We start from the raw sequence: 17,156 nt of genomic DNA on the forward strand, positions 1-17,156 counted from the left end.
TCCGTTGGAACTAGGAAAAAGGTTTTATAAATCTGTGGAGTGACCAGAGTGGGACAAAGGACTCTTGTCTGCTGAAGCTAGGTGTGAATGTTTCAACTGACCACCTTGATTAGCATTTGATTGCCTGGCAGTGCTAATGCTAATCAAGGTGGTCAGTTGAAACATTCACACCTAGCTCCAGCAGACAAGAGTCCTTTGTCTCACCCTGGTCATTTCACAGATATATAAACCCTTCTCCCTAGTTCCAATAGAGCTCACTACCTCTGAGGATGCTTGCCAGAGATGCAGGCGAAACGTCAGGAGAAATGCCTCTAGAACATGGCCATATAGCCCGAAAAAATCTACAACAACCCAGTGATTCCAGCCATGAAAGCCTTCGACAATACATTATAATTATTATTTACAGTATTTATATTCCACCCTTCTCACCCCGCAGGGGACTCAGGGCAGATTACAATGTACATATACTTGGTAAATATTCAATGCCTGTTAGACATGCAACATATATAGACAGACAAAGAGGCTATTTAACATTCCAGCTGTGCCCAAGCTTCTGCTCCACTGTCCATTGTGACATCGAATCCTTTGATGGAGTACTTCCTCATTCTTCCGCATGCTGCTGGAAAGTTTTGTGACATTGTAAATTAGTTAAATTAGCTTCCCCCCATAAAGTGATACCTAAATTTCCTACTTGACAGATGGAACTGTCTTTCGAGCTGCATAGGTCAACAGCAAGCTAGACTTAATAACTCTAGAGAAATTAAAGAGATAAAAGTAGGGAAACAATGGCCAGGAGATCATGCTCCGATTTCGCTTAAATTGGGAGAATCTGTAAGGAGACTCACAAAAAAATGGAGATTTAATCCAAAGGTAACTTTCAAAGAAAAGGACAAACAAGATATTAAAAATCAGATAAAAGAATTTTTTTTAATAAACAGACAACCAGAATTAAAAGAAGAGTTAATATGGGATGCTTTTAAAGCTACTATTAGGGGTACATGTATCACTAAAGAAATTGGGATTAATAAGAAAGAAAAATCCACTCTTGAAAAAACTAGAGGTGAAGTAGAGAACTTCCTCCAACAATTTCAAAACCACCCAACAGCAGAAAATAAGACAAGATGGATAGAGAAAAAACAATATTTGGAGAATTTAGAAAAAATTGACACCACCAAAAAACATCTGTGGATAAAAAATGATTACCAATTTAACTCCATCAATAACTCAAAAAGTTTGGCCAGATTCCTAAAAAAAAGACAAGCTAGAAAGACAATACTAAAATTAAAAGATTACAGGGGTAAATTAAAATCAATAGATAATGAAATTAGAGAAATTATGGCAAGTTTTTATGAGAAACTTTACGATGATAAAAATACAATAGAACAAGAAGTATATTTACATGAAAACATAGACTATCACTCACAAATAGAATTAAACAACACAATATCAAATTCAGAAATTGAAACAGTAATAGACAGTTTAAAAGTGAACTCAGCCCCCGGGCCAGATGGCTTTACCACAAATTTTTACAAAATTTTTAAAGAGGAAATTACTCCGAATTTGGTCATACTTTTCAATGAAATCATGGAAGGAGGTAAAGTTCCAGACTCCTGGAAGTACTGTGAGATAATAACAATTCCAAAACCAAATAAAGACGAGACAGATCCTAATGCATATAGACCTATCTCCCTCAGTAATGTGGATTATAAGATCTTTACAAAAATCATAGCAAACAGAATAAGAGAAAAAATCCCAAAAATAATCCATGAAGATCAACATGGATTTATAAAAAATAGGAAAATAGCAGACCCTATCAGGATCATTCTAAATACTTTAAGTCATGCTACAGTTAATAGATCCAAACTGCTTATAGTAAAGCTTGACTTTCAAAAAGCATTTGATTCAATAAACCATAAATACCTGAATAAAATATGTGAGGCAAGTGGAATGGGGGAAAAATTATGCAAAGTAATAAAAGAGATATACAGCAGAAATAAGGCAGTCATAAATGTAAATGGGGTTGATTCGAGACAAATTAGTATAAAGAGTGGAACTAAACAAGGATGCCCACTCTCTCCACTATTATTTGCATTGGCCATTGAACCTTTAGCAAATTTAATTAGACAGGACCAAACAATCAAAGGATACAAGGCGGGCAAAGAAGAAATAAAAATAAACCTTTATGCGGATGATGTTATAATAATTTTAAGCGACGTGAAAGAGTCGCTAAGTTCATTGGTCAAATTAATAAAGGAATTTGGGGAAATCTCAGGGCTTGCAACTAATTTAGGTAAAACAGAAATTCTCTATAAGAATTTAACATCGAAAGAACTAAAAATCGCCCAAAATATTATAGGAGTGAAACTGGGAAAGAAGTCATTAAAATACTTAGGAGTAGAAATTCCAAAGAATTTAAATAATATTATCCAATCAAATTTCAACCATTTATGGAAATCTACAAACAAAGCACTTAAGACCTGGGGGAAGAATTTTCGGGACATCACTTCTAGACTTAAAATTTATAAAATGAAGATTCTACCCAAATTCTTATATTTATTTCAAAGTCTGCCAGTAAACATCTCGGCAAAACTCTTTAAGAAGTGGGACAATTCCATCAAGAAATGGGTAGTGGGAGGGAATAAAAATAGAATTTCTAATTTTGTATTCTATGGCACCCAAGAAATGGGGGGATGGGGAGCTCCATCCCTGGAGCTGTATTATGAGACATGCCATATCGCTAAATTAATAGAATTGGAATTGGAAGGGGGGAGAAAATGGGTGAAATTAGAGAAAGAATTAAACGATTGGAAAAAGGGCTCATTTATGGGAGAAAAAATTGATAAAAAAGAGCTTAATAAATTAAGAGACGGCCCCCTCCTCTCAACATTGTATGTTTGGAAGAAATGGCAAAATAAATTACAAATAAATAAAATAGATCCCTTTCCACTAGAAACCCTAGAAAATAAAGATAAAACTTTTAGGAATTTAATCAGGTCCCTGAAAGAGAATGGTAGGAGACCTCTTGAAACCTAATGGAGATATTAAGAAATGGGATGAGATAAAGGACAAATGTGGTTCAAAGTATTGGATAGCTTGGTTGGGCTTGTCGAAAAGAGTACAAGAAATAAAAAAGAAAGAAACATCAGAAGCTCCATTGGATAGAATAATAGGTTGGAAAATAGAAAAAGAGAAAGGTATTATAGGGGAAATTTACAAGGAACTAATAGCCTTATCCTACAATACAAAACATACTTTAGTAGAGGCCTGGAAACAGGATATAAACTTTAATGAAAACTTAGTAAACTCCTGGATTAATAAAACTCAAAAAATTAAACATCTAAGAATTAAAGAAACACAAAAGAAAATAATTTCAAAATGGTATAGGACCCCCTCTCAATTGGCTCACATTATGAAAAACACTTCTAACAAATGCTGGCATAAATGTGGGGAGACTGGTACTTTCTCACACATGTGGTGGGACTGCTCTGAAATCCAAAAATTCTATAATACTGTTAGAGAAGTAATAGAGGAAATAATAGGGCAAAAACTACATTGGGATAAAGCTCGATTTCTGTCCCTCAACATAGAGGTAAAGGAGGGAAACAACGAATGGTCAGAGATATTGAAATTTATGATAGCTGCTACACATGCCACAATCGCCAGAGGTTGGAAAGATAAAACAAGGTGGGACCTGAAAACTTGGTGGTCTTATCTTTCTGAATATTTAATTAGTGATTTCATTTATGAAAAGAAAAATAAATATTTGAATATTCAGCCAAGACAAGATTGGTTTAGAAAATGGTCTTGTTTAATCGAAAAAACGGAAGGAAAAGATAGGTACAGAACTTTAAATCAGGCCTTCCAGACAATTAAATCAATGAATTGATTCAAGTAACCCAGATGGGAGTGGGAGGGAGGTGAGGAGAGGGTGGTAAGGGTGGGTGGGTGGGGAGGGGTTTTTAAAAGGGTGATTAATCAAGATTTATGGTTAAGGGAAGCACAATTGGAACCTGTATCCTAGACATAAAAATTGTAATCAGTTTTTGATATTGTCTTTTGATGCTAAGGTTCATATTGTATTGTTTTGTTATCCAAAATAAAGAAAAACTGGGAAAAAAAACGAAAAAAAAAACAGCAAGCTAGACTAATGGATGGAAGCTCACTCCAACCCAGGCTGGCTTCCAACTCATGACCTTTTAGTCAGTAATTATTAAATGCATCTGGCTCCCCAGCTGGCTGTGCCACAGCCCAGTATAGAAAGAAATGGGTCCAAACCAAAGGAAAAAGAGATTCAAGATAAGAGTTGTTCAGTAGTGGTGTTGTGACTCAGCTTGACTCTGAATCTGAAGCTGAGCTGATTGGGCCTTCTGAGCATAATTTCCTGCAGGATGACAAGGAGGCTGATGGTTTACAGATTCCTATCCATGTTTCAGATGGGGCTGATAGTGTGGCTGCTGAAGGAGAAACAACAAGTCAGTTCCCTGGGGAAAGGAATGTTCCTGCAGTTAGAGAGACTGATAGCGAGATTGAAATCCCACATGGCCAGCTGGACCCAGATAAGGGCTTGCATAGCCTTGCAGATAATAAATTAATGAGCAGGCAAGATCGTTTGCAATTAAGGCGTCAGAGAAGCACTCGCTTGGCCAGCAAGCTTGGCCAGCAAGCGAGAAGCCAAAGGTCAACGCAATGCTTTCATGTTCACAAAGGGTATTTAGTCTTGTGGCTGACAGGCAGTTGTTGTCAGTCCAACATTGTTCTTCCCATGTTAACTTCTGGAAATTTTCCTTGGCTTTTCACAGCACGCTTCTGGCTTCCTGAGTCTGGGATTTGGGTCTTGTTTTCAACTGTTTACCATTGACTTTTGTTTGACCATGGCTAAGGGATTATGCTTCATGTTTTTGCCTTTGGATCTTGGGAACTTTGCCTTTACATTTAAGTCTCTGTTTTGCCTATGGAACTATTGCATTTCTATCTCTTTGTTTTGATTTTGCTTTTCTCAATAAACTACAAAAGCCTACAGCCTTGGTGTGGTGGTGTCTGGAGCAAGGTGAAAACTACCCTGAGAATACGCTTCTGCCTTGGAATGTGTTGGACTCTCCTTCTCTGGAGGTTTTTAGACAGAGACTGGATGTCCATCTCTTGGGAGTGCTTGGCTTGTGCATTCCTGCCTGGCAGGAGGTTGGATTGGATGATCCTTGGAGTGTCTTCCTAAGCCACTCTGGTCCATCCTATCCCAGGATGCATTTTATTCAGCCTTGTGCTTTTTTGGCTCCCCCCAACCGCCCACATGGTGTTAACCAGCCTTCAGCTTTCTCTCTTATCACCCTGAATGATGTTCTCATCTGTACTGATAGTTATTTAACACGCTCTATAAATGGGACCGTATCTTGCCAGGGGCTGAGCGTTCCAAAAAGAAGTAATTGAATCTAGACCTCCCTCGTCTCTTCTTCTACGCTTTTCTTGGTAAGAGAAATGGCAAGGGCTCATCACCATGGCGGATGAGGCCCGCTTTAGCACTGATTAATCCTGTGAAGCCAGAGGATGGGGAGAATAAAGCCTCTCTCCCTTATTATGAGCGACCAGGACTTTGCAGTACTAGTCCCCTGCTGTTGACAGCCATTTCAGCTTTGCGTATAAGGAAATGCAAGAAGACGATGGAAGGACTCTCTCTCACACAGGCACCATTGTTTTTGCAACTACATCCATCTGTCAACCATGTAGTTGGGACTCTAAGTCCCAAGATTTGGACACGTCCCATTAAAAAAAAGATTAGTAAAAGGCCTAACTTCAGGCAACGTTTATTCTCCTCCATCACAAAGCAATAACATTCTGTTCTCACAGACATACAGATAAGGTCAGGAGTCCCATGATTGGTGATGTTATTTGCCATGAAATTGACTTTGCTTCATGGTATCCAAGAGTCTCCATCAACAACTCAGATCTTGCAAACTCTGGGAAGTAGCTTCTTTGATTGAGTCAATTTGACTGCAGTATAGTTTCCCAGAGGAGGGCGACTAAAATGATCAAGGGTCTGGAGAACAAGCCCTATGAAGAGTGGCTTAAAGAGCTGGGCATGTTTAGCCTGAAGAAGAGAAGGCTGAGAGGAGACATGATAGCCATGTATAAATATGTGAGAGGAAGCCACAGGGAGGAGGGAGCAAGCTTGTTTTCTGCTTCCCAGGAGACTAGGACACAGAACAATGGCTTCAAACTACAAGAAAGGAGATTCCATCTGAACATGAGGAAGAACTTCCTGACTGTGAGAGCTGTTCAGCAGTGGAACTCTCTGCCGCGGAGTGTGGTGGAGGCTCCTTCTTTGGAGGCTTTTAAACAGAGGCTGGACGCCCATCTGTCAGGGGTGCTTTGAATGCAATATTCCTGCTTCTTGGCAGAATGGGGTTGGACTGGATTATGGCCCATCAGGTCTCTTCCAACTCTATGATGCTATGATAGGGTTGTTGTAGGTTTTTTCGGGCCATATGGCCATGTTCTAGAGGCATTCTCTCCTGATGCTTCGCCTGCATCTATGGCAAGCATCCTCAGAGATAGGATCCACTACCTCTGAGGATGCTTACCATAGATGCAGGCGAAACGTGAGGAGAGAATGCCTCCAGAACATGGCCATATAGCCTGAAAAGACCTACAACAATACAGCCATGAAAGCCTTTGACAATACAATCTCATGATATGTCCAAACTTTGGTCATCTTTGCTTCTAGTGAGATAGTTCAGGCTTCATTTGATTTTGGACTCTTTAAATTGTCTCTTTGGTACCTCCAGTACCACTTTACAAATGGAACAATTCTCTTCCTATCTCTTCCTGTCACTGAACATTGAGAAAACCAAAGTGCTCTTCCAGCAGTCACCAGCCAATCCCTCTCCAATGCCAGAAATACAGCTTCAAGGTGTAACATTAGAAAATGTTGACCATTTCCGCTACCTTGGCAGCCACCTCTCCACCAAACTCAACATTGACATTGAAATACAACACCGCCTGAGCTCTGCGAGTGCAGCTTTTTTGTGAATGAAGCAGAGAGTGTTTGAGGACCGGGACATCCGTAGGGAGACCAAGGGTTCGTAGGTGATTATGGAGCCCTATTTTTGATCTCCCGCAGTGAGGGCATTGGATTCCAGGTGGAAGGCGGTCCCAGTCGGAGTTAGCTTGACGTACTTTCCTCTTGGCACATTTCTCTCTTTTGCCCTTCATTCATGCCTCTTCAAATTCTGCAGCACTGCTGGTCACAGCTGACCTCCATCTGGAGCGCTCAAGGGTTCCCAGTTCTCAGTGTCTATGCCAGAGTTTTCAAGGTTGGCTTTGAGCCCATCTTTCAATCTCTTTTCCTGCCCACCAACATTCCGTTTTCTGTTCTTGAATTCTGAGTAGAGCAACTTCTTTGGAAGGCGGTGGTCGGGCATTTGGACAAGGTGGCCAGTCCAGTGGAATTGATGGCAGAGGACCACAGCTTCCATGGTCGCGGTCTTTACTTCTTCCAGCATACTGACATTTGTCCTCCTGTCTTCCCAAGAGATTTGCAGGATTTTTTTGGAGGCAATGCTGATGGAATCGTTCCAGGAGTTGCATGTGATGTCTGTAGCTAGTCCACGGTTTGCAGCCGTAGCAGGGTTGGAAGGGAATAGCTTTATAAACAAGCACCTTGGTTTCCCTACGAATGTTCCAGTTCTCAAACACTCTCTGCTTCATTCAGAAAAACGCTGCACTCGCAGAGCTCAGGCTGCGTCTGCCATAGATATGGGCAAAATGTCAGGAGAGAATGCTTCTGGAACATGGCCATACAGCCCGGAAAACTCACAGCAACACAGTGATCACAGCAACACAGTGATTCAGGCCATGAAAACCTTCGACAACACATTAATATACCACTCTTCCCCCATTTTTCTGGGCTGTTCACATAACACTGAAATTAAATGTAATTGCAGATTGGGATGCTGAAAAGCAAGCTGTTAAAGCTGCCCAACCTGAAACGCCTGGGCAAATTTTGCAAATGGAGTTTATCTGGCTCCAAAGAGACGGTGTATATCAGGTGTATATAAGACATGACTGAATTTTGTAGATATATTTGGATCCCATCTCCAAGATCTCTCGTGGTGTGTGTCTGTGCAGAATGGATAGATAGATAGATAGATAGATAGATAGATAGATAGATAGATAGACAGACAGACAGACAGACAGACAGACAGACAGACAGATAATTGGGAAGCCAAAGCACTTCTGTTGCCAAGCATATCAGGGATGCTCAACCTGTACCTTTCTTTTTACCTTCCATTTAACCTCTCCTTTTATTTCCTGGGAGAAGAGGCAATCCCGCCTGGCAGCTATGCTATTAGGCAATGTGTGAGGGTTAATATCAGTGCAAGGTTGTGATGTGTGCTGCAGGCTGGTGCCTCGCCCCAGGAGAAAGCCCCATTTTATACACATCGATTACACACTTAACCACAATTTGCGTTGTCATCCCTCACCTTTTCTCTCTGCAGCAGAAGAGGCAAGAAAAGGCAGGCGGTTCCCCCTCCGCATCTCTTTCCTCCCCGTTGCGTCCTTGTTGCTTACGCGTTCGGTTATGCATGAATGGTGCGGAAAACAGCAAAGTAACTAGTGGAGCGATTAGCATTGGAGGGAAAAGAGAAAGCCTTCCCAAGCAATATAGATAAGACGGCGGGTTGGATGAGAACAATTTAATAAAGTTGTATCCAAAAGGCGCTTCATTGGCACCCGGCTGACTGATCGCTCCCATCCCTTCCTCTGAATGGGGCGTATGGGTTCGGGGGCATCCACCAGCTTGTTGTTGTTGTTGTTCATTCGTTCAGTCGTCTCCGACTCTTCGTGACCTCATGGACCAGCCCACGCCAGAGCTCCCTGTCGGCCGTCACCACCCCCAGCTCCTTCAAGGTCAGTCCAGTCACTTCAAGGATGCCATCCATCCATCTTGCCCTTGGTCGGCCCCTCTTCCTTTTGCCTTCCACTTTCCCCACCATCATTCCCTTCTCTAGGCTTTGCTGTCTCCTCATGATGTGGCCAAAGTACTTCAACTTTGTCTCTAGTATCCTTCCCTCCAATGAGCAGTTGGGCTTTATTTCCTGGAGGATGGACTTGTTGGACCTTCTCGCAGTCCAAGGCACTCTCAGCACTTTCCTTCAACACCACAGCTCAAAGGCATCTCTCTTCCTTCGCTCAGCCTTCCCTCAGGTCCAGCTCTCACATCCGTAGGTGACTACGGGGAATACCATGGCTTTGACTAGGCAATGGATCTTTGTTGCCAGTCTGATGTCTCTGCACTTCACTATTTGATCGAGGCTGGACATTGCTCTCCTCCCAAGAAGGAAGCGTCTTCTGATTTCCCGGCCACAGTCTGCATCTGCAGTCATCTTTGCACCTAGAAATACAAAGTCTGTCACGGCCTCCACATTTTCTCCCTCTATTTCCCAGTTGTCAATCATTCTTGTTGCCATAATCTTGGTTTTTTTTTATGTTTAGCTGCAACCCGGCTTTTGCGCTTTCTTCTTTCACCTTGATTAGAAGGATCCTCAGCTCCTCCTCGCTTTTGGCTTGTTAGTAAACCCTTAAGCATTGAAGGCCCTGGAGCTTCTTTCCTCTTTTCTGCCTTCCTCCCCAACCGCAAGACAAAATTAAAACCAACCCAGGCATTTCGGAATAATTCAAAGGCTTTCCCAAAAGAATGCCAGCAGATCTCATGGGGAGAACTGACTGTTTAGCAAAAAAAAAAAAAATAGAGAGAGAAGAGAGACTTGACGTTTTTCATCAAACTTCAGGGATTTAGGGTTCTTTCAAGGTCACTTAAACAAATACAATGCTTACATTTTTTTTCCTGGAATTTACCTTGAAACTTGGAATCTTACTTTTTTGGACAGCAACCATTAGAATGGGTTGCTATGAGTTTTCCGGGCCAAGTTCTAGAAGCATTCTCTTCTGATGTTTTGTCCACATCTAAGCAAGGTATCCTCAGAGATTGTGAGGTTTGTTGGAAGCTAGGCAAGTGGGGTTTATATATCTGTGGAATGATGTCCAGGGTGGGAGAAAGATAACAACAACAACAACAACAACAACAACAACAATTGGTGGGATCACAAGCCGGAAAAAGTTACAGAGAATGAGCATGCCCAATTCCTCTGGGACTTCCGGATTCAGACAGACAGAGTTTTGGAGCACAAGACTCCTGACCTCACAACTGGGTTAAAAACCAAAGTATGGATCGTCGATGTCGCAATCCCAGGTGACAGCAGGATTGCAGAGAAACAACTGGAAAAGCTGGCACGATATGAGGATTTAAAGATCAAACTGCAAAGACTCTGGCACAAGCCAGTCAAGGTGGTCCCAGTGGTGATCGGTACACTGGGTGCAGTGCCTAAATATCTTGGCCTGCACTTAAATATTATTAACTTTATTTGTACCCCGCGAGCATCTCCCGAAGGACTCGATGCGGCTTACACAGGCCGAAGCCATAAAACACAATACAATACAGAACATAACAAATGATAATAACAAAGCAAATCAAAATTAAAAGCAAATCAAAATAAGAAATTAGCAAGACAGCAATAACAATACATCAAGACATATTAAAACTGGTTCGGCCGGCGAGAGGGGTACAAGGTAAAAGTGCTGATATGATAGGAGGGGCGTAGGAATTAAAGTACGGTGTGCAGCAAATGTTAATTGTGCTAAAGTGCTATTAGGACTTGGGATGGGGATTCCTAATCCGGGAAGGCACAACGGAACAACCAAGTTTTCAGATTCCTTCTGAAAACTGCTAGTGTGGGCGCCTGTCGGAGATCTTTTGGAAGGGCGTTCCAGAGTCGGGGGGCCGCCACGGAGAAGGCCCTGTCCCGTGTCCCCACCAAGCGCGCTTGCGACGTGGGTGGGATCACGAGCAGGGCCTCCCCAGATGATCGAAGCGAGCGTGTGGGTTCGTAGATGGAGATACGGTCACGCAGGTAGGGTGGTCCCAAACCGTTTAGGGCTTTATAGGTGAGCACCTGCACCTTGAATTGGGCTCGGAAGATGAATGGCAGCCAGTGGAGCTCCTTAAACAGAGGGGTAGACCTCTCTTGATAATGAGCTCCAGTTAGCATCCTGGCTGCTGCACGCTGAACTAGTTGCAGTTTCCGAGCCGTCTTCAAGGGTAGCCCCACGTAGAGCGCATTGCAGTAATCCATTCTAGAGGTGACCAAGGCGTGGACCACCCCGGCCAGGTCAGCCTTCACGAGGTATGGTCGCAGTTGGCGCACGAGTCTCAGTTGCGCAAAAGCCCTCCCGGACACCGCCGACACCTGAGCCTCAAGTGTGAGCGAAGAATCCAAGAGGACACCCAAACTGCGGCGCTGACAAAATTACCCTCTGCCAGCTGCAGAAGGACACCTTACTGGAATCTGCACGCATTATTCACTGATACATCACACAGTCCTAGACAATTGGGAACCGTCCGACGTGTGAGCCAATTCAACAGCCAGCAGAGTATCTGCTGTGGACTCATCTTGTTGTGTTTCAAATAATAATAATAATAATAATAATAATTTATTTATACCCTGCCACCATCTCCCCACTGGGGACTTGGGGCGTCTTACATGAGGCCAAGCCCAGACAACAAATTACAGCAGAACAAAACCGAAAATGCAAACCATAAACAACAACAACATCATAATTACATAACACATATGAAAGAATTATTGTCTGCTTGAGGCAAGTGTGGATGTTGCAATTGGCCACCTCGATGATGGCCTTGTAGCTTCAAAGCCGGGCTGATTGCTGCCTGGGGGATCCCTTTTTTGGGAGGTGTTAGCTGGTCCTGATTGTTTCCTGTCTGGGATTTCCCTATAGTCAGGAGAGAATGCTTCTGGAACATGGCCACACAGCCTGGAAAACTCACAGCAACCAGGTGTTCCGGCCATGAAAACCATGAAAGTATTCAACAACACAACCTGTATACTGTTCTTATATGACAACAATGGAAGCCTTCGACAACCTGTATACAATCTTTTCACTCAAGGTGGTGATCTTGTAGCCCTCCACATGCAATTGATCTGCAACTCCCAGCAGTCCTAGCCAGCTGGGAGAAAGAACTCTTGTCTGCTTGAGGTGTTAGCTGGCCCTAATAGATTCTTGTCTGGAATTCCCCTGTTTTTGAGTGTTGCTTTTTATTTACTGTCCTGATTTTAGAGATTGTGTTCATTTTCATGGTTTATTCCTTTCTGTTGAAATTGACCATTCAATTGACAATTCAGGAATGATATTGACAAGCTGGAATGTGTCCAGAGGAGGGCAACTAAAATGGTCAAGGGTCTGGAGAACAAGCCCTATGAGGAGTGGCTTAAGGAGCTGGTCATGTTTAGCCTGAAGAAAAGAAGGCTGAGAGGGAGATATGATAGCCATGTATAAATATGTGAGAGGAAGCCACAGGGAGGAGGGAGCAAGCTTGTTTTCTGCTTCCTTGGAGACTAGGACGCAATGGAACAATGGCTTCAAACTACAAGAGAGGAGATTCCATCTGAACACGAGGAAGAACTTCCTGGCTGTGAGAGCCGTTCAGCAGTGGAACTCTCTGCCCCGGAGTGTGGTGGAGGCTCCTTCTTTGGAAGCTTTTAAACAGAGGCTGGGTGGCCATCTGTCAGGGGTGATTTGAATGCAATATTCCTGCTTCTTAGCAGGGGGTTGGACTGGATAGCCCATGTGGTCTCTTCCAACTTTTTGATTCTATGATTCTATGACCACATGCTTGTGGATTTCCATGGCTTCTCCCAGAATCCCCCAGTCAGCATTAACTGAGTGCTCTTATCCAGATGATGATGATGATGATGATCTCAAGTTCTGCTCTATCATTTCATTCTAATAGCCTTGAAGAGAAGTTTGAAAGATGTTAAAATGCTCAGCACGCTGCATGACTGAATCAAGATTTGAACCCTCTGTCCCGTCATTCTTAATAAGCACAGAAGTTGCTGATCAATAAAAGAAATCTGGAACATTTTTAGTGCCGTTACATGAATGAATTCATACCTCTGGAGTGAGTGGTGGAGCATTGTATTAAAGCATTTGTGTGCTTTAAAATATAAATAGTGCAGAACCTCAAATATAAATGACACAATTGCAGTGGCAATTTTAGAATGCATTATAGCACTGATGCCATCGGAAGAGGACAACTATACTGTCTCCATCAGATGAGCAACTGCAGTTGGGCCAAAGGAGCAATTTTTTTTTAGTTTCTAATTCTGTATTCTAGAAGGCTGCAGTTTGCATTGTATTTTTGTTTATTGTGTACAGCTACCTCTGCTTTTTTAAACATTCATATTAAAAGCATTGTGTACATTAGTATAAAAACTGATAAAAATAGAAGGATCACAAGAGGCTAAATATCTTTTCACCAAAAACGGACATCAGAGACTGCATTGTTTGTAGCCTCAAACAATTATTCCTCTGGGTTGTTGTAGGTAGCTACATCAGCTACATCTGCTGAATTTCTGCCTATACAGTGGTACCATAGATCAACAGGTGACTTAAAAAGCACATTCTCTCACACACAGAGACTTGTCAAACTAAATGTTTCTTGAAAGGTGGGCTAGGCAAAACTACGGTGAGGTGGATCAGTAATTGGTTAAATGGACGAACCCAGAGGGTGATTCTCCCCAATGCTTCCTCTTCATCCTGGAAAGAAGTGACGAGTGGAGTGCCATCCGCAGGGTTCCGTCCTGGGCCCGGTCCTGTTCAACATCTTTATTAATGACTTAGATGAAGGGCTAGAAGGCAGGATCATCAAGTTTGCAGACGACACCAAATTGGGAGGGAGAGCCAATACTCCAGAGGACAGGAGCAGAATTCAAAATGATCTTGACAGATTAGAGAGATGGGCCAAAACTAACAAAATGAAGTTCAACGGGGACAAATGCAAGATACTCCACTTAGGCAGAAAAAACAAAATGCACAGATACAGAAAGGGGGACGATGATGCCTGGCTCGAGAGCAGTACATGTGAAAAAAGATCTTGGAGTCCTCGTGGACAACAAGTTAAACATGAGCCAACAATGTGATGTGGCGGCAAAAAAGCAAATGGGATTTTGGCCTGCATCAATAGGAGCATAGTGTCTAGGTCCAGGGAAGTAATGCTACCCCTCTGTTCTGCAGTGGTTAGACCACACCTGGAATATTGTGTCCAATTCTGGGCACCACAGTTCAAGGGAGATATTGACAAGCTGGAATGTGTCCAGAGAAGGGCGACTAAAATGATCAAGGGTCTGGAGAACAAGCCCTATGAGGAGCGGCTTAAGGAGCTGGGCATGTTTAGCCTGAAGAAGAGAAGGCTGAGAGGAGATATGATAGCCATGTATAAATATGTGAGAGGAAGCCACAGGGAGGAGGGAGCAAGCTTGTTTTCTGCTTCCCTGGAGACTAGGATGCAAGGGAACAATGGCTTCAAACTACAAGAAAGGAGATTCCACCTGAACATTAGGAAGAACTTCCTGACTGTGAGAGCCGTTCAGCAGTGGAACTCGCTGCCCCGGAGTGTGGTGGAGGCTCCTTCTTTGGGAGCTTTGAAACAGAGGCTGGATGGCCATCTGTCAGGGGTGATTTGAATGCAATATTCCTGCTTCTTGGCAGAATGGGGTTGGACTGGATGGCCCATGAGGTCTCTTCCAACTCTTTGATTCTATGATTCTATGATATCTACAAGTCACTGCTTGAAATAGTGTACACAATAGTACTAATTGCTGGGGTTTGGTTCCAGGCCCACATGTGGATACTAAAGCCTATGGATGCTGAAGTCCTATTATATATTATCTAATTATATATAATGAAGTAGTAGAATGGGGTCCCTTATATAAAATAGCAGAATCAAAGTTTGCCTTGGGGGATTATTTTTAAATATTTTCCAGCCATGGATGGTGGGATCCATAGATACAGAATCTGCGGATACGGAAAGCCAAACAATTCTATATCTCTCTCTCGCTCGCTCGCTTTCTCTGCTCTGAACTGCCTTAGAAAAAGCAATCTGAGAACTTGGACAATGCATTAATCTGAGAACTCTTTATCTACTCCAATGTTTTGTGGTTGGGAGTGAGTGCATTGGACTCCCCTAATGGCTCCTTTGGGGCGACGGTAATGGTATTTCATCTTCATTGTCTTTAAACATCGTTAACCAGCTGTGAGCCTTCTGGGACAGTGTAGGTTAAAGCACCGTCAAGATGATTTCCTACAAACTTGGCTGGAGTCCCATCTCTATTCTATTTCATTTTGTCCTGCCTTTCCTTCCAATATGGTACCCACGGGCACCTCTTAATGCCATCAGAGCAGATTATCCAATGGAACAGAAACTTAGCAGGGAGAGTTTTGTGAATCCCTTGAATGGCAAACTCCTAACCAGGTTAATCTCTTCTTAACACCAACTTGTGTTCCTCCTGCAGGCCCACCTTCCGGTATTTCACCTGGCACACCTGTGTCCTGGGCATTGCGGGCTGCGTCATCATGGTCTTCCTCATCAGCCCCATCTACGCTTCTGCCAGTGTGGTCTTTATGGTGGTCCTCCTCGTGGCCCTCCATTACCTGTCGCCGAGCAGCAGCTGGGGCTACATCAGCCAGGCTCTCATCTTCCACCAGGTAAGGAGAACGCGGTAGGATTGGGATTGGATCAGGACCAGAACATCAAGTCAAAGCCAGTGGACTTCATTGAACATTAAGGGACACCAAAGATGTTTCAAAGCACAACTTTGAGAGGATGGGGGGGTCTGTTATCAACTAGGAATATGAGATCCCTTCCTGGGTGAGGCCAGAGCCCATCCAATGCTCCATCAGAATCGGGCTATATGGCCATGTTCTAGAGGCATTCTCTTCTGACGTTTCGCCTGCATCTGTGGCAAGCATCCTCAGAGGTATTGAGGTCTGTTGGAACTAGGAAAATGGGTTTATATATCTGTGGAATGACCAGGGTGGGACAAAGGACTCTTGTCTGTTGGAGCTAGGTGTGAATGTTTCAACTGACCACCTTGATTAGCATTTGATGGCCTGGCAGTGCCTGGGGCAATCTTTTTTTGAGAGGTGATTAGATGTCCTTGATTGTTTCCTCTCTGTTGTTTTGCTGTTGTAATTTTAGAGTTTTTTAAATACTGGTCGCCAGATTTTGTTCATTTTCATGGTTTCCTCCTTTCTGTTGAAATTGTCCACATGCTTGTGGATTTCAATGGCTTCTCTGTGTAGTCTGACATGGTGGTTGTGAGAGTGGTCCAGCATTTCTGTGTTTTCAAATAATATGCTGTGTCCAGGTGGAAGGTGGTCATGGTCGGGATTGGCTTGATGCGCCTTCCTCTTGGCACGTTTCTCTCTTTTGCCCTCCATTCGTGCCTCTTCAAATTCTACAGCACTTCTGGTCACAGCTGACCTCCATCTAGAGCACTCAAGGGCCAGGGCTTCCCAGTTCTCAGTGTCAATGCCACAGTTTTTAAGGTTGGCTTTGAGCCCATTGTTAAATCTCTTTTACTGTCCTCCAACTTTCCATTCTTGAGTTCAGAGTAGAGCAACTGCTTTGGGAGATGGTGATTTGAGCATTTGGACAACGTGGCCGGTCCAGCGGAGTTGATGGTGGAGGACCATCGCTTCAGTGCTGGTGGTCTTTGCTTCTTCCAGCATGCTGACATTTGTCTGCCTGTCTTCCCAAGACATTCGCAGGATTTTTCGGAGGCAATGCTGATGGAATCATTCCAGGAGTTGCATGTGACGTCTGTAGACAGTCCACGTTTTGCAGGCATGTCGCAGGGTTGGGAGGACAATAGCTTTATGAACAAGCACCTTGGTATCCCTACGGATGTCCCGATCCTCAAACACTCCCTGCTTCATTCATAAAAATGCTGCACTCACAGAGCTCAGGCGGTGTAATATTTCAGTTTCAATGTTGTCTTTTGTGGAGAGGTGGCTGCCAAGGTAGCGAAAATGGACTCCATAACCATGACAGTTAAAGTGGTGTCAAACTGCATTCATTCTACAATGTAGATGCAGCATAAGTTGCAATCCCCCTTTGCAAAAGAATAGAGCAGAGGGTGCAGGAGGGTAATCTTCTTATTTCGGATTTACCTGTCCGAACAACATAATTTTGAACTTGGCTTCCTGTGCCTTCACTTATGAGCCATGTCCTTTTGCATGTCCCTTTA

The 17,156-nt window shown here is 43.2% G+C and overlaps 1 protein-coding gene across 1 annotated transcript in view; it reads left to right on the forward strand.

Annotated features, from left to right (window-relative positions):
* LOC132770403 (solute carrier family 12 member 9-like) overlaps nt 1–17,156 on the forward strand; it is a 188,382-nt gene that overhangs the window by 144,793 nt on the left and 26,433 nt on the right. Inside the window, exon 10 of the mRNA XM_060767328.2 lies at nt 15,420–15,612. Coding sequence (XP_060623311.2) covers nt 15,420–15,612 — 193 coding nt within the window. The remainder of the gene's footprint in view (nt 1–15,419; nt 15,613–17,156) is intronic.

The sequence above is a fragment of the Anolis sagrei genome, chromosome 3 (assembly GCF_037176765.1).
Source record: "Anolis sagrei isolate rAnoSag1 chromosome 3, rAnoSag1.mat, whole genome shotgun sequence".
NCBI lineage: Eukaryota > Metazoa > Chordata > Lepidosauria > Squamata > Dactyloidae > Anolis > Anolis sagrei.